The sequence below is a fragment of the Homarus americanus genome, unplaced genomic scaffold (genome assembly GCF_018991925.1).
Source record: "Homarus americanus isolate GMGI-L3 unplaced genomic scaffold, GMGI_Hamer_2.0 scaffold15368, whole genome shotgun sequence".
NCBI lineage: Eukaryota > Metazoa > Arthropoda > Malacostraca > Decapoda > Nephropidae > Homarus > Homarus americanus.
The window spans coordinates 1-18,491 of record NW_024740122.1 but is presented as its reverse complement, the minus strand read 5'-3'; the positions used below and the strand labels follow the sequence as shown (position 1 = coordinate 18,491).

At 39.5% G+C, this 18,491-nt stretch overlaps 4 protein-coding genes across 4 annotated transcripts; all 4 read right to left on the bottom strand.

The window, feature by feature from the left end:
* Window positions 1–460: 460 nt before the first annotated feature.
* On the bottom strand, window positions 461–1,500 carry LOC121875217 (abscisic acid and environmental stress-inducible protein-like). The gene is made up of 2 exons (XM_042379678.1): window positions 1,418–1,500; window positions 461–1,083 (listed from the first exon to the last, which is right to left on the bottom strand). The coding sequence occupies exon 2, from the start codon at window positions 1,080–1,082 to the stop codon at window positions 597–599; it is 486 nt and encodes a 161-aa protein (XP_042235612.1). The 5' UTR covers window position 1,083; window positions 1,418–1,500; the 3' UTR covers window positions 461–596.
* A 3,741-nt stretch (window positions 1,501–5,241) lies between these two features.
* LOC121875216 (abscisic acid and environmental stress-inducible protein-like) lies at window positions 5,242–6,305 on the bottom strand. Its single transcript, XM_042379677.1, has 2 exons — window positions 6,199–6,305; window positions 5,242–5,864 (listed from the first exon to the last, which is right to left on the bottom strand). Exon 2 carries the CDS (start codon window positions 5,861–5,863, stop codon window positions 5,378–5,380), a length of 486 nt encoding a protein of 161 aa, XP_042235611.1. The 5' UTR covers window position 5,864; window positions 6,199–6,305; the 3' UTR covers window positions 5,242–5,377.
* Window positions 6,306–10,152: 3,847 nt separating this feature from the next.
* On the bottom strand, window positions 10,153–11,114 carry LOC121875218 (keratin, type I cytoskeletal 9-like). Its single transcript, XM_042379679.1, has 2 exons — window positions 11,049–11,114; window positions 10,153–10,715 (listed from the first exon to the last, which is right to left on the bottom strand). Exon 2 carries the CDS (start codon window positions 10,712–10,714, stop codon window positions 10,289–10,291), a length of 426 nt encoding a protein of 141 aa, XP_042235613.1. The 5' UTR covers window position 10,715; window positions 11,049–11,114; the 3' UTR covers window positions 10,153–10,288.
* Window positions 11,115–14,250: 3,136 nt separating this feature from the next.
* On the bottom strand, window positions 14,251–15,485 carry LOC121875215 (protein piccolo-like). The gene is made up of 3 exons (XM_042379676.1): window positions 15,458–15,485; window positions 15,094–15,278; window positions 14,251–14,826 (listed from the first exon to the last, which is right to left on the bottom strand). The coding sequence occupies exons 1-3, from the start codon at window positions 15,483–15,485 to the stop codon at window positions 14,251–14,253; spliced, it is 789 nt and encodes a 262-aa protein (XP_042235610.1).
* Window positions 15,486–18,491: the final 3,006 nt, after the last annotated feature.

The window sequence follows — 18,491 nt, the reverse complement described above, 5'->3', positions numbered from 1 at the left end:
TTCACGACGTTAACCATTAGTATCACAAATTTAACCCAAAATCATAAGTCCATCTTTTGTATTTTAAGACTTTGTCGTAAGATTATCCCGACCCAGGTGTTGTATAATACAGGCAGGTATGTCATACAACATAGGCAGTAGAGATGGTGACCGTATGTTAGTGTATCATCTCAGGTGTTTGTATGTTTTAGAAGAAATACAAGTGAGTTTGGATAGACTTAACTAAACTATTAATATTTCACTGTAAACAACTTAATGGTCAGCCCGCAGGAAAAATATTGAAATAATGAGTAAATATTGTCTTAGACTGAGAGTGAACGTAACGATCAACAGACTTTAATTAAAGGAAAAGTTTGTTTGATCAAATTCTATAATACCATTTTCGTCTTCACGCAGTCAATAAATAGTTCTTAAGAGGAGTAAACTCAGGTATCAGGTGGAGTCAGGTAAAATACATGTATATTTAAAATTTGTTTTATTGTGAAAGTTTAACAAAAGGAAAAGAATATTAACAAAAGAACAAGTTAACTGGCCAGGTACAGGAGCCATCATGTTGGTGACATGACTGAGTCAACAAGGAGGGGAGGACCTGTCGTTTATCCGTGGTAGGGCTTCTTTTGGTACCCTTGGCCACTAGTGCCATGGGTGGCACCACTGAAGCCACCAGAGCCATGGGAGGCACCACCGAAGCCACCAGAGCCATGGGAGGCACCACCGAAGCCACCAGATCCATGGGAGGCACTACCGAAGCCACCAGAGCCATGGGAGGCACCACCGAAGCCACCAGAGCCATGGGAGGCACCACCGAAGCCAGCAGAGCCATGGGAGGCACCACCGATGCCAGCAGAGCCATGAGAGGCACCACCGAAGGCACCAGTGCCATGGGTAGCACCACCGAAGCCACCAGAGCCATGAGTGGCACCACCATGGACAAGAGTGGCCACAGGTCTACGGCCACCATGCAGGCCACTGGTGCCTTGACCATAAGGGCGGCGTCGACCACCGTAGGAGCCATGAGGACTGGCGGCCGCCAGGGAACTCAGCACCACCAGGAGCAACACCACACTGCCCTTCATCATCATGCTGTAAAAAAATACCTCTTTTACACTTACATCCCATCAATAATGTGATATAATAAAGGTGACAATAATTAGGTGATGAGCGGCGTCAGTTTGGTCTGGTCGACACCTTGTGTTCTCAACACTAACCCTCAGTAGTTACTCATTTTGGAGCACAAATTAATACTAAGTGAACATACAAGTATCCAATAATAGGTGACATAAGTCAGGTCGACTACGTTAATCTGTCCATCATCAAGATCAAACTCGCTGCTGCTTTACAACAGTTAATAAATATTTGGATTATTTTTACAAGTTGGAGTCATGTAAAATGTTACTATGTGTCTATAGTATCTTACCTTGTTGTGTTGTGAGCTACGACACTTGTGAGGGTGGACGAGGCCAGCCAGCCTTATATACCCGCCTCCTGCTGCTGCTGCTTTCACCCAACAACACAGGCAACTTTCCGGGATCCATTACAGTTGCCACTATCCCGCGATATTTATATTAAACTCTGATGCTTTACCTTAACGTTCACTTTCACTATAAAACTTTACAACAAAATGGGAACAATATCTTGACTCGAGGAAAGAGATACATCAATCTTAGGTAGTTTATTCTTCAGTATTATGTTCATAGAAGATTCGTCCGGGATAACAGGAGTAGAGGTTCACAAGTCCGCTGTCCAGGTGTGTCGTCTTCATAGTTTTCCCGGTGAAGAAACTCAAATTCCCGGCCGGTTTGACGCTCCTAAGGCTATTTCTGCTATTACTGCCATTTATTTTGTTATTTGTTTTAATAGGATGTTGCTGAACATTAATACATCCTTGTGTTTATCTGTATGTTATTGTTTGTGTTTGTATAGATTATTGTCATGATTGTTACTGCGATACCTGATCAACATGTTCCTTACCTTAGTGTTATTATGGAGAATTTGATTTTGGTTTCCAGGTTAGGTTAGATTGGGTTGGGTTGGGTTAGGTGCCGTCGGGTCGGGTTAGGTTAGGTTGAAATTTATGCTTTATCCGATGATTCAGGTTTATTTTGAACGATTCTGACCTTCAGTCCAAATAGGTGGATGATTGAAAGGATAATTCTACCCAAAAGACAACGTGATATTAGTATTGGAATAACAGAGGAGTGTGTGTGGGGGGGGGGTGGGGACTTGATAATATTACATACTATATTAATTTAAAATAACACAGCGTATGGATTGGTGAATGACAAATACTTTCTCATTACGTAATTAAATTCTCCTCGTGATATATGAAGGCAAAATCACCAACACATGTGGGAACTTGACTCATATGTGACTCTAACACATAAGATAGAGTAGACACTTAGGATGGAGGCCACATATGGGAATTTATCAGAGACTAAAGTAGGGAAGTGGATGAAGGTGTTTGTGGTGTAACATACTGTACAGGGTGTCTCATAGGTAGTGCATCATACTCAATAGGGTGTCTCAAGCTATACACTAAGATGCTCGACTTATGCCACACCCTGTACAAGAGGTAAAAAAAAAAATCCTCTCTCCATTGGGGAAAAAAAAACATACAGGAAAAAACAAGACTTTTGCAACTTACCTCAAAAGGGAATGAGAATCGTACACCTTAAACGTTGGAAAATCCCGGGAAATTCCTACCAGTATATCAAACACGTTGCCATTTAGTCAATTCCTGTCCAGAGTCGCCAATATTTTTCATACCAAGCACAACAAGAGACTTTATGCTATATATCTATGTAAATAAAAATAAAATGGAAATGATTTAATGATTCTTAAGTTATTATTTAGAGGTGTTCAATATATGGTGGGTGATTCAAGGCTATGTTGTGGTGAGGGGGGGTGTGAGGGTCAGGGAGCTAGGAGGGGGGCTGGCTGGTGGTTAGGTGGAGGGGGGGGATAGCTGGTGTACAGGAAGAGGGAAAAACGTCAATATTAGGGATAAAACTGAAGAATATATCTACCAATGTATGTGCGTGTGTGTGTGTGTGTGTGTGTGTTACAAGTAGAAAGAACACCTGGAAACCCTAATCAAATTCTCCATAATAACACTAAGGTAAGGAACATGTTGATCAGGTATCGCAGTAACAATCATGACAATAATCTATACAAACACAAACAATAACATGCAGACAAACACAAGGATGTATTAATGTTCAGCAACATCCTATTAAAACAAATAACAAAATAAATGGCGAAATTAAACTTATGACCGGATGGAAGTATAATAGAATGACTGTCACCAGTCAGTTATAACATTCAGCAGTCAGTTATAACATTCAGCAGTCAGTTATAACATTCAGCAGTCAGTTATAACATTCAGCAGTCAGTTATAACATTCAGCAGTCAGTTATAACATTCAGCAGTCAGTTATAACATTCAGCAGTCAGTTATAACATTCAGCTGTCAGTTATAACATTCAGCAGTCAGTTAAAACATTCAGCAGTCAGTTATAACAGTCAGCAGTCGGTTGTAACATTCATCACTCAGTTATAACCTCCAGCAGTCAGTTATAACATTCAGCAGTCGGTTGTAACATTCATCAGTCAGTTATAACATTCATCAGTCAGTTATAGCATTCAGCAGTCGGTTATAACATTCAGCAGTCAGTTATAACATTCATCACTCAATTATAACATCCAGCAGTCAGTTATAACATTCAGCAGTCCGTTATTACATTCAGCAGTCAGTTATAACATTCTACCAGTTAGGTGTGATAACATGCATCAGTCAGATCTATAGTTGTGATGATGGTTACAGCGATAAATCAAACATTAACATTTCAAACAAGAATGATTTTGAAGAGGTTTACCTTTGTCCCAGAGATGGTAAGGTGTAGGACAAGTGTGACATAAGAATGGAGGAAACTGCAGCCGGCCTATTGACCCATACTGGGCAGTCCCGTTTACACCCAACCCCTATCGCTCATATAACCATCCAACGTATGTTTGAAGCTATCCAGCGTATTCGAGTTAATGATGATGTTTGGTAACTTGTTCCACTCATCCACTACTCTATTTCCAAACCAATGTTTACCTATCTCGCGACTAAATCTAAATTTGTCTAATTTAAAACCATCGCTATACTAGCTCGTTCTAGGTCGGATAATTTGAGTACCTTTGTTATATTACCTTTGCTTAGTCCCTGACTTCAACCCTGACTTCTATTTTTACACCTATGTCATATCGCCCCTCACTCTACGTCTCTCGAGGGAGTGCAAATTAAGATGCTTTAACCTGTCTCTGTACTCATGGTTCCTAATATCAGGGATTAGTCTTGTCATTTTCCTCTGTATACTTTCTAGATATTCTATATCCATTCTGTGGTACGGTGACCAAAACTGAACTGCGTTATCAAAGTGAGATCTCACAAGCACAAGATATAGTTTTAGGATAACCTCGCTAGTCTTGTAACTAACACTCCTTTGTATGAACCCAAATACTTTATTAGCCTTGTTTCGAGCGAATACACATTGTTGACTTGGTTTAAGATTCCTACTTATCATTACCCCTAAATCTTTCTCAGAGTCGGATATTTCTATAACATCGTTGTTCATTCATCTGATTTCTCTTTATACATCTCCGAGGAGAAGTGCCTAACATGGCAAAGAATAAACACAAGTTGTTCTTTAGGCCATTATAAGAGAGAGTAGTAGTGGACATCGTCAGCACGAACCTCACCTAACCTAATAAAGATAAATTATTGTTTTATTAAGATATTTCACGACGTTAACCATTAGTATCACAAATTTAACCCAAAATCATAAGTCCATCTTTTGTATTTTAAGACTTTGCCGTAAGATTATCCCGACCCAGGTGTTGTATAATACAGGCAGGTATGTCATACAACATAGGCAGTAGAGATGGTAACCGTATGTTAGTGTATCATCTCAGGTGTTTGTATGTTTTAGAGGAAATACAAGTGAGTTTGGATAGACTTAACTAAACTATTAATATTTCACTGTAAACAACTTAATGGTCAGCCCGCAGGAAAAATATTGAAATAATGAGTAAATATTGTCTTAGACTGAGAGTGAACGTAACGATCAACAGACTTTAATTAAAGGAAAAGTTTGTTTGATCAAATTCTATAATACCATTTTCGTCTTCACGCAGTCAATAAATAGTTCTTAAGAGGAGTAAACTCAGGTATCAGGTGGAGTCAGGTAAAATACATGTATATTTAAAATTTGTTTTATTGTGAAAGTTTAACAAAAGGAAAAGAATATTAACAAAAGAACAAGTTAACTGGCCAGGTACAGGAGCCATCATGTTGGTGACATGACTGAGTCAACAAGGAGGGGAGGACCTGTCGTTTATCCGTGGTAGGGCTTCTTCTGGTACCCTTGGCCACTAGTGCCATGGGTGGCACCACTGAAGCCACCAGAGCCATGGGAGGCACCACCGAAGCCACCAGAGCCATGGGAGGCACCACCGAAGCCACCAGATCCATGGGAGGCACTACCGAAGCCACCAGAGCCATGGGAGGCACCACCGAAGCCACCAGAGCCATGGGAGGCACCACCGAAGCCAGCAGAGCCATGGGAGGCACCACCGATGCCAGCAGAGCCATGAGAGGCACCACCGAAGGCACCAGTGCCATGGGTAGCACCACCGAAGCCACCAGAGCCATGAGTGGCACCACCATGGACAAGAGTGGCCACAGGTCTACGGCCACCATGCAGGCCACTGGTGCCTTGACCATAAGGGCGGCGTCGACCACCGTAGGAGCCATGAGGACTGGCGGCCGCCAGGGAACTCAGCACCACCAGGAGCAACACCACACTGCCCTTCATCATCATGCTGTAAAAAAATACCTCTTTTACACTTACATCCCATCAATAATGTTATATAATAAAGGTGACAATAATTAGGTGATGAGCGGCGTCAGTTTGGTCTGGTCGACACCTTGTGTTCTCAACACTAACCCTCAGTAGTTACTCATTTTGGAGCACAAATTAATACTAAGTGAACATACAAGTATCCAATAATAGGTGACATAAGTCAGGTCGACTACGTTAATCTTTCCATCATCAAGATCAAACTCGCTGCTGCTTTACAACAGTTAATAAATATTTGGATTATTTTTACAAGTTGGAGTCATGTAAAATGTTACTATGTGTCTATAGTATCTTACCTTGTTGTGTTGTGAGCTACGACACTTGTGAGGGTGGACGAGGCCAGCCAGCCTTATATACCCGCCTCCTGCTGCTGCTGCTGCTCTCACCCAACAACACCGGCAACTTTCCGGGATCCATTACAGTTGCCACTATCCCGCGATATTTATATTAAACTCTAATGTTTTACCTTAACGTTCACTTTCACTATAAAACTTTACAACAAAATGGGAACAATATCTTGACTCGAGGAAAGAGAAACATCAATCTTAGGAAGTTTATTCTTAAGTATTATGTTCATAGAAGATTCGTCGGGGATAACAGGAGTAGAGGTTCACTAGTCCGCTGTCCAGGTGTGTCGTCTTCATAGTTTTCCCGGTGAAGAAACTCAAATTCCCGGCCGGTTTGACGCTCCTGAGGCTATTTCTGCTATTACTGCCATTTATTTTGTTATTTGTTTTAATAGGATGTTGCTGAACATTAATACATCCTTGTGTTTGTCTGTATGTTATTGTTTGTGTTTGTATAGATTATTGTCATGATTGTTACTGTGACACCTGATCAACATGTTCCTTACCTTAGTGTTATTATGGAGAATTTGATTAGGGTTTCCAGGTTAGGTTAGATTGGGTTGGGTTGGGTTAGGTGCCGTCGGGTCGGGTTAGGTTAGGTTGAAATTTATATTTTATCCGATGGTTCAGGTTTATTTTGAACGATTCTGACCTTCAGTCCAAATAGGTGGATGATTGAAAGGATAATTCTACCCAAAAGACAACGTGATATTAGTATTGGAATAACAGAGGAGTGTGTGTGGGGGGGGGGTGGGGACTTGATAATATTACATACTATATTAATTTAAAATAACACAGCGTATGGATTGGTGAATGACAAATACTTTCTCATTACGTAATTAAATTCTCCTCGTGATATATGAAGGCAAAATCACCAACACATGTGGGAACTTGACTCATATGTGACTCTAACACATAAGATAGAGTAGACACTTAGGATGGAGGCCACATATGGGAATTTATCAGAGACTAAAGTAGGGAAGTGGATGAAGGTGTTTGTGGTGTAACATACTGTACAGGGTGTCTCATAGGTAGTGCATCATACTCAATAGGGTGTCTCAAGCTATACACTAAGATGCTCGACTTATGCCACACCCTGTACAAGAGGTAAAAAAAAAAATCCTCTCTCCATTGGGGAAAAAAAAACATACAGGAAAAAACAAGACTTTTGCAACTTACCTCAAAAGGGAATGAGAATCGTACACCTTAAACGTTGGAAAATCCCGGGAAATTCCTACCAGTATATCAAACACGTTGCCATTTAGTCAATTCCTGTCCAGAGTCGCCAATATTTTTCATACCAAGCACAACAAGAGACTTTATGCTATATATCTATGTAAATAAAAATAAAATGGAAATGATTTAATGATTCTTAAGTTATTATTTAGAGGTGTTCAATATATGGTGGGTGATTCAAGGCTATGTTGTGGTGAGGGGGGGTGTGAGGGTCAGGGAGCTAGGAGGGGGGCTGGCTGGTGGTTAGGTGGAGGGGGGGGATAGCTGGTGTACAGGAAGAGGGAAAAACGTCAATATTAGGGATAAAACTGAAGAATATATCTACCAATGTATGTGCGTGTGTGTGTGTGTGTGTGTGTGTTACAAGTAGAAAGAACACCTGGAAACCCTAATCAAATTCTCCATAATAACACTAAGGTAAGGAACATGTTGATCAGGTATCACAGTAACAATCATGACAATAATCTATACAAACACAAACAATAACATGCAGACAAACACAAGGATGTATTAATGTTCAGCAACATCCTATTAAAACAAATAACAAAATAAATGGCGAAATTAAACTTATGACCGGATGGAAGTATAATAGAATGACTGTCACCAGTCAGTTATAACATTCAGCAGTCAGTTATAACATTCAGCAGTCAGTTATAACATTCAGCTGTCAGCATTCAGCAGTCAGGTGTTACATTCATCACTCAGTTATAACCTCCAGCAGTCAGTTATAACATTCAGCAGTCGGTTGTAACATTCATCAGTCAGTTATAACATTCATCAGTCAGTTATAGCATTCAGCAGTCGGTTATAACATTCAGCAGTCAGTTATAACATTCATCACTCAATTATAACATCCAGCAGTCAGTTATAACATTCAGCAGTCCGTTATTACATTCAGCAGTCAGTTATAACATTCTACCAGTTAGGTGTGATAACATGCATCAGTCAGATCTATAGTTGTGATGATGGTTACAGCGATAAATCAAACATTAACATTTCAAACAAGAATGATTTTGAAGAGGTTTACCTTTGTCCCAGAGATGGTAAGGTGTAGGACAAGTGTGACATAAGAATGGAGGAAACTGCAGCCGGCCTATTGACCCATACTGGGCAGTCCCGTTTACACCCAACCCCTATCGCTCATATAACCATCCAACGTATGTTTGAAGCTATCCAGCGTATTCGAGTTAATGATGATGTTTGGTAACTTGTTCCACTCATCCACTACTCTATTTCCAAACCAATGTTTACCTATCTCGCGACTTAATCTAAATTTGTCTAATAGAAAACCATCGCTATACTAGCTCGCTCTAGGTCGGATAATTTGAGTACCTTTGTTATATCACCTTTGCTTAGCCCTGACTTCAGCCTGACTTCTATTTTTACACCTATGTCATATCGCCCCTCACTCTACGTCTCTCGATGGAGTGCAAATTAAGATACTTTAACCTGTCTCTGTACTCAAGGTTCCTCATATCCGGGATTAGTCTTGTCATTTTCCTCTGTATACTTTCTAGATATTCTATATCCATTCTGTGGTACGGTGACCAAAACTGAACTGCGTTATCAAAGTGAGATCTCACAAGCACAAGATATAGTTTTAGGATAACCTCGCTAGTCTTGTAACTAACACTCCTTTGTATGAACCCAAATACTTTATTAGCCTTGTTTCGAGCGAATACACATTGTTGACTTGGTTTAAGATTCCTACTCATATCATTACCCCTAAGTTATCTTTCTCAGAGTTAGGATATTTCTCTATAACATATCGCTTAGTTCATTCTATCTGATTTCTCTTTTTGGACATCTCCGAGGGGAAGTGCCTAACTGATGGCAAAGAATAAAAGTGAGATCTCACAAGCACAAGATATAGTTTTAGGATAACCTCGCTAGTCTTGTAACTAACACTCCTTTGTATGAACCCAAATACTTTATTAGCCTTGTTTCGAGCGAATACACATTGTTGACTTGGTTTAAGATTCCTACTTATCATTACCCCTAAATCTTTCTCAGAGTCGGATATTTCTATAACATCGTTGTTCATTCATCTGATTTCTCTTTTTACATCTCCGAGGGGAAGTGCCTAACATGGCAAAGAATAAACACAAGTTGTTCTTTAGGCCATTATAAGAGAGAGTAGTAGTGGACATCGTCAGCACGAACCTCACCTAACCTAATAAAGATAAATTATTGTTTTATTAAGATATTTCACGACGTTAACCATTAGTATCACAAATTTAACCCAAAATCATAAGTCCATCTTTTGTATTTTAAGACTTTGTCGTAAGATTATCCCGACCCAGGTGTTGTATAATACAGGCAGGTATGTCATACAACATAGGCAGTAGAGATGGTGACCGTATGTTAGTGTATCATCTCAGGTGTTTGTATGTTTTAGAAGAAATACAAGTGAGTTTGGATAGACTTAACTAAACTATTAATATTTCACTGTAAACAACTTAATGGTCAGCCCGCAGGAAAAATATTGAAATAATGAGTAAATATTGTCTTAGACTGAGAGTGAACGTAACGATCAACAGACTTTAATTAAAGGAAAAGTTTGTTTGATCAAATTCTATAATACCATTTTCGTCTTCACGCAGTCAATAAATAGTTCTTAAGAGGAGTAAACTCAGGTATCAGGTGGAGTCAGGTAAAATACATGTATATTTAAAATTTGTTTTATTGTGAAAGTTTAACAAAAGGAAAAGAATATTAACAAAAGAACAAGTTAACTGGCCAGGTACAGGAGCCATCATGTTGGTGACATGACTGAGTCAACAAGGAGGGGAGGACCTGTCGTTTATCCGTGGTAGGGCTTCTTTTGGTACCCTTGGCCACTAGTGCCATGGGTGGCACCACTGAAGCCACCAGAGCCATGGGAGGCACCACCGAAGCCACCAGAGCCATGGGAGGCACCACCGAAGCCACCAGATCCATGGGAGGCACCACCGAAGCCACCAGAGCCATGGGAGGCACCACCGATGCCAGCAGAGCCATGAGAGGCACCACCGAAGGCACCAGTGCCATGGGTAGCACCACCGAAGCCACCAGAGCCATGAGTGGCACCACCATGGACAAGAGTGGCCACAGGTCTACGGCCACCATGCAGGCCACTGGTGCCTTGACCATAAGGGCGGCGTCGACCACCGTAGGAGCCATGAGGACTGGCGGCCGCCAGGGAACTCAGCACCACCAGGAGCAACACCACACTGCCCTTCATCATCATGCTGTAAAAAAATACCTCTTTTACACTTACATCCCATCAATAATGTTATATAATAAAGGTGACAATAATTAGGTGATGAGCGGCGTCAGTTTGGTCTGGTCGACGCCTTGTGTTCTCAACACTAACCCTCAGTAGTTACTCATTTTGGAGCACAAATTAATACTAAGTGAACATACAAGTATCCAATAATAGGTGACATAAGTCAGGTCGACTACGTTAATCTTCCATCATCAAGATCAAACTCGCTGCTGCTTTACAACAGTTAATAAATATTTGGATTATTTTTACAAGTTGGAGTCATGTAAAATGTTACTATGTGTCTATAGTATCTTACCTTGTTGTGTTGTGAGCTACGACACTTGTGAGGGTGGACGAGGCCAGCCAGCCTTATATACCCGCCTGCTGCTGCTGCTGCTTTCACCCAACAACACCGGCAACTTTCCGGGATCCATCACAGTTGCCACTATCCCGCGATATTTATATTAAACTCTGATGCTTTACCTTAACGTTCACTTTCACTATAAAACTTTACAACAAAATGGGAACAATATCTTGACTCGAGGGAAGAGATACATCAATCTTAGGAAGTTTATTCTTCAGTATTAAGCTCATAGAAGATTCGTCGGGGATAACAGGAATAGAGGTTCACAAGTCCGCTGTCCAGGTGTGTCGTCTTCATAGTTTTCCCGGTGAAGAAACTGAAATTCCCGGCCGGTTTGACGCTCCTGAGGCTATTTCTGCTATTACTGTGTGGCAAAGAATAACTATTTAGTTGTCTGGTGGCTATTATTATTATTATTATAATTATTATTATTATTATTATTATTATTATAATTATTATTATTATTATTATTATTATTATTGTAAACCCCAACACACCTTAAAACTACCACATGTAAACCTCAACACACTCTTAAACTACTATATGTAAACCAACACACCTCTAAAACTACCATATGTAAACCTCAACACACTATTAAAAACTACCACACGTAAACCTCAACACACTCTTAAAACTACCACACGTAAACCTCAACACACTCTTAAAACTACCACACGTAAAACCTCAACACACTATTAAAACTTACCACACGTAAACCTCAACACACTCTTAAAACTACTATATGTAAAACCTCAACACACTCCTAAACTACCGTATGCAAAACCTCAACACACTCTTTAAACTACCACACGTAAACCCTCAACATACTCTTAAACTACCACACGTAAACCCCAACACACTCTTAAAACTACCACACGTAAACCTCAACACACACTCTTAAAACTACCATATGTAAACCTCAACACACCTTAAAACTACCATATGTAAACGTCAACACACTTTAAAACTACCACACGTAAACCCTAACACACTCTTTAAAACTACTCATATGTAAAACTTCAACACACTCTTTAAACTACCATATGTAAACCTCAACACACTCTTAAAACTACGACACGTAAACTTAACACACTCTTAAAACTACCATATGTAAACCTCTAACACACTCTTAAAACTACCATATGTAAACCCCAACACACCTTTTTAAAACTACCATATGTAAAACCTCAACACACTCTTAAAACTACCACACGTAAAACCTCAACATACCTTAAACTATATGTAAACCCCAACACACTCTTAAAACTACCATATGTAAACCCCTAACACACTTAAACTACCACACGTAAACCCCAACACACTCTTAAAACTACCACACGTAAAACCTCAACACACTCTTAAACTACCATATGTAAACCTCAACGCACTCTAAACTACCATATGTAAACCCTTTCAACACACTCTTAAAACTACCATGTAAACTCAACACACTCTTTAAAACTACCATATGTAAACCTCAACACACTCTTAAAACTACCACACGTAAACCTCAACACACTCTTAAAACTACCATATGTAAACCCCTCAACACACTCTAAACTACCATATGTAAACGTCAACACACTCTTAAAACTACCATATGTAAACTGCAACACACTCTTAAACTACCATATGTAAACGCAAACCTCAACACACTCTTAAAACTACCATATGTAAAACCTCAAACACACCTTAAAACTACCACACGTAAACTCAACACACCATTAAAAACTACCACACGAACCTCAACACACTCTTAAACTACCATATGTAAACCTCAACACACTCTTAAAACTACCATATGTAAACCTCAACACACTATTAAACCACCATATGTAAACCTCAACACACCTTAAAACTACCATATGTAAACTGCAACACACTCTTAAAACTACCATATGTAAACCTCAACACACTCTAAAACTACCATATGTAAACCCTAACACACTATTAAAACTACCACACGTAAACCTCAACACACTATTAAACTACCACACGTAAACCTCAACACACTCTTAAACTACCATATGTAAACCCTAACACACTCTTAAAACTACTCACACGTAAACCTCAACACACCTTAAAACTACCATATGTAAACCTCAACACACTCTTTAAAACTACCATATGTAAACGTCAACACACTCTTAAAACTACCATATGTAAACTGCAACACACTCTTAAAACTACCATATGTAAACCTCAACACACTCTTAAAACTAACATGTAAACCTCAACATACTCTTAAAACTACTCATATGTAAACTGCAACACACTCTTAAAACTACCATATGTAAACCTCTAACACACTCTAAAACTACCATATGTAAACCTCAACACACTCTTTTTTTAAACTACCACACGTAAAACCCCAACACACTCTTAAAACTACCATATAAACCTCAACACACTCTTAAACTACCATATGTAAACGTCAACACACCTAAAACTACCATGTAAACTGCAACACACTCTTAAAACTACCATATGTAAACCTCAACACACTCTTAAAACTACTATATGTAAAACCTCAACACACTATTAAAACTACCACACGTAAACCTCAACACACCATTAAAACTACCACACGTAAACCCTCAACACCACCTCTTAAAACTACCATATGTAAAACCTCAACACACTCTTAAAACTACCACACGTAAACCTCAACACACTCTTAAAACTACCATATGTAAACTCCCAACACTCTTAAAACTACCATATGTAAACGTCAACACACTCTTAAAACTACCATATGTAAACTGCAACACACCTCTTTAAAACTACCATATGTAAACCTCAACATACCTTTTTTTAAAACTACCATGTAAACCTCAACATACTCTTTAAAACTACCATATGTAAACCTCAACACACTCTTAAAACTACTCATATGTAAACCTCAACACACCTTTAAAACTACCATATGTAAACCCCAACGCACTCTTAAAACCACCATATGTAAAACCCCCAACACACTCTTAAACTACTATATGTAAACCCTTCAACACACTCTAAAACTACCATATGTAAACCTCTGAACACACTCTTAAACTACCATGTAAACCTCAACACACTCTTTAAACTACCATATGTAAACTTCAACGCACTCTTAAAACTAATATATGTAAAACTTCAACACACTCTTAAACTACTATATGTAAACCTCAACACTCTTAAAACTACCATATGTAAACCTCAACACACTCTTAAAACTACCACACTTGTCACTATACTTGTCACTGGTACCTGGTGACTGTTTATACTTGTCACTGGTACCTGGTAACTGTCTATACTTGTCACTGGTACCTGGTGACTGTCTATACTTGTCACTGGTACCTGGTGACTGTTTATACTTGTCACTGGTACCTGGTGACTGTTTATACTTGTCACTGGTACCTGGTAACTGTCTATACTTGTCACTGGTACCTGGTAACTGTCTATACTTGTCACTGGTACCTGGTGACTGTCTATACTTGTCACTGGTACCTGGTGACTGTTTATACTTGTCACTGGTACCTGGTAACTGTCTATACTTGTCACTGGTACCTGGTAACTGTCTATACTTGTCACTGGTACCTGGTGACTGTTTATACTTGTCACTGGTACCTGGTAACTGTTTATACTTGTCACTGGTACCTGGTAACTGTTTATACTTGTCACTGGTACCTGGTAACTGTTTATACTTGTCACTGGTACCTGGTGACTGTCTATACTGTGTCACTGGTACCTGGTAACTGTTTATACTTGTCACTGGTACCTGGTAACTGTTTATACTTGTCACTGGTACCTGGTAATGTTTATACTTGTCACTGGTACCTGGTAACTGTTTATACTTGTCACCTGGTTACTTGTCACTGGTACCTGTGACTGTTTATACTTGTCACTGGTACCTGGTGACTGTCTGTGTCTGGTACCTGGTGACTGTCTATACTGTCACTGGTACCTGGTGACTGTTTATACTTGTCACTGGTACCTGGTGACTGTCTATACTCACTGGTACCTGGTGACTGTTTATACTGTCACTGGTACCTGGTGACTGTTTATACTTGTCACTGGTACCTGGTAACTGTTTATACTTGTCACTGGTACCTGGTAACTGTTTATACTTGTCACTGGTACCTGGTGACTGTTTATACTTGTCACTGGTACCTGGTAACTGTTTATACTTGACACTGGTACCTGGTGACTGTTTATACTTGTCACTGGTACCTGGTAACTGTTTATACTTGTCACTGGTACCTGGTGACTGTCTATACTGTGTCACTGGTACCTGGTGACTGTCTATACTGTGTCACTGGTACCTGGTGATTGTTTATACTTCTCACTGGTATATGACATTAATCTACCTAAATAATTACTTTCAATTAGATGTATTTCAGCTGACATAATTGGGGATATAGGAAATTAGTTAGGATTATATATACTGTACTTTATTTTAAATAAAAAAAATTATAATTAATCATTACAGAGAACAATTGATGTTAATGAGAGTTTTGAGTTATAAATATTAATGGTAGGTTATGAAGACAGTTTATGACTACAGAAAAGATTTGTTGATTGTAGTTGTTGTTGTTGTTGTTGTTGTTGTTTTAGTTGTTGTTGTTGTTGTTGTTGTTGTTTTGGTTGTTGTTGTTGTTGTTGTTGTTGTTGTTGTTGTTGTTGTTGTTTTGGTTGTTGTTGTTGTTGTTGTTGTTGTTGTTGTTGTAGTTATTGTTGTAGGCTACTGTTGATCCTTGTTTGTTGATTGTTATTTGATCAGTTGATTACGAGGCTTGTTATTTGAGCTACTGATTCATACAGCTTGTTTTTCACTGAGCCAATCTCTTTGAAGGCTTGATCCACTGTTGCCTGATCCATACTTTTTACTGAACCAAACTTATACTGCTTGACTTAAACTGATCCAAACTTACCACTGATCCACACTAACTGATCCAAAACACTCTTATTGCTTGATCCCTTATAAATGATCCGTGAGATTGTGTACATTTAGCCATGATAGCCCGACTGTTGAGGAGTAGTGCAGCAATAGTACACATTTTGATAGGTACTCCGACAATAATATCTACAGTTGTTGTAACCAGCGCCGGGGTGACTGTGATAGGCGTAGTTGTGCCCCTGCGCGTAGTTGGGGAAGTTCTGGGTGTTGAAATATCCTTGGCCGTAGTTAAGTCCTGCTAGATTGATTCCAGATCCTATTCCAGATCCTATTCCAGATCCTATTCCCGATCCTATGTGACCTGGGAAATGGCTCCCTACAAAGCCACTTCCTCCTCCAAAACCTAAGCCTCCTTGGCCTCCATACGTCCTGTGGGAGTGTATAGGTACTAGCATACCCACGGCCAGCAGTAGAGTGAGGGAGACGGCCTTACCTCGCATTCTGTAACGTAAAGAAGAATTTGTTACTTAAAAGAGAAACGTGTTACTTAATGAGAAATTTGTCATTTAAAGGGGGATCTCTTTACTCCACACCTGCCTTAATTAATCATATAATTCACCTTAGCCAACATTAACCTAACCTAACCTTAATTTCCCTATAATTACTGAGCACTGCACGTGACCAGATAATGAAAAATATTAATATGATAAAAAATATAAATACGAATTAATTATCAATATACCAATTAAAATTAATCACTGTACCTGGGAGAAACATTTAATTAGTTGAAGTTAAATATTTAGTTATTTTTGTAGTTTTTAATGTTATTCTGTAGTTTTTTATGGTGCAAAGATGTTATTTAGTCAATGTTATGTCGGAGTTTGATGCTCGGGACGTTGTGTAGAATAATTCATTAAAGATATGTAGAATTCTAATAGGTATTCCATCAGGAAGTGAGAGTAATGATGGCTTGTATCATACCTGGAGTAGTAACGGGAAGATGTTGACGTGTGAAGACAAAGGTTGTATCTGAGACGGTCGTGACTGACTGACTGATGTTGGGGATTACTGGCCTCTTCGCCATTAGGCTATTTCGGCCGAAGCTGATGTCTTCTTTCTTCTTCTAATCTTGGTCTTCTTTCTTGCTACAACTAATCTGATGTTCTTGTTTCTTCTTTTCTTGTTATTCTTGTGTTCTTCTTGTTCTTGGTATTTTGGTTACTTCTTTCTTCTTGTTGTTTTATTTGGGATGAATTATGGTATGCATGAGTGATATGATGGTGAGTTAGTGACAGACCAGATGAAATGGCTTGTCAGGTGACTAGTTTCTCTGTGATTTTTTTTTTTTTATTATTTTTATTTTGTCTTTTGTAGCCCGTGTCTTTTTGTTTGAATATATGTTGGTGGGTGTCAGTTTAGCTTGATAAATGTGAGTGTTGTATGTAATGATAAGGTTTGTGATGTGTTTCTCATGTTGTATGTTTTAATTTTTGTTTTATTCATTTTTATTTTTTTTTTTATTTTTTTATTTTTTAAGGCATGGTTACATACATATAATAGATATAAAAAGAGTTCATGCGTGTGTCAATCATAACATGCCGATAAGATGGGTCTCCTTGAGGAAGGTTATTACTGCGTCACTTATGGTGACATTATCTTGCAATAGGTTGGGTACAGTCAGCACGAAGCCTTGCTCGGCAGCTAGGATCACCAGCTGCCGGCGCTCTGGTTCGTACTGGCTGCACTCAGTCAGAATATGTCTGATGGAGAGAATTAGGTTACAAGTGGCACAGATAGGTGGGAAGGAATTGTCAAGATAGGCCCCTAGGTGGGTCAGATAGGTACAGTTCAGCCTTAATCTGGCGAGAACGACCTCTTCCCTCCTATTCTTTCTATATGCTGAGGGCCAGTTTCCTATATTAGTCTTCCAGGTGTTGTGGAGATCCAACCTAGTCCATTCAAGTTGCCACTTTCCAAATGTATATGTCTTCCCCAAGGAGAGACACGACTGAGTCTCCCAGGGTACATTGGTTGTCTCCCCGAGACCCACAGTCGCTCTTGCTAATCTGTCTGCCTGTTCATTGCCCCAAATGTTACAATGCCCAGGCACCCACACCAGCACAATATTCTTGGCACACTCATGTAATTTATTAATAATGTTGCCCTGTATCTCATTGCTGGTAGTATTACCACCTTGAATTGCTTTAAGAGCTGACATGGAATCTGAAATTACAGCGACATCATTGACATTGCTTGTTATTGCAATGTCAATGGCTTTACTTATTGCGAACATTTCTGCAGAGAATATGGTTGTATGCCGCGGCAGGCGGGAGCTCCACTCCCCGTCTCTGCTCCAGATACCGGCTCCGACGTTGTCTTCAGTCTTGGACCCGTCGGTGTACACGTGAGTATAGGCGCTGAATCCTTCAAGAAATTGATAGAAAAGTTGCCTCAGGAGCTCAGGATGAAAGTCATTCTTCGCTCCCGGAAGCCACGAGACGGTCGTGTGTGCCGTC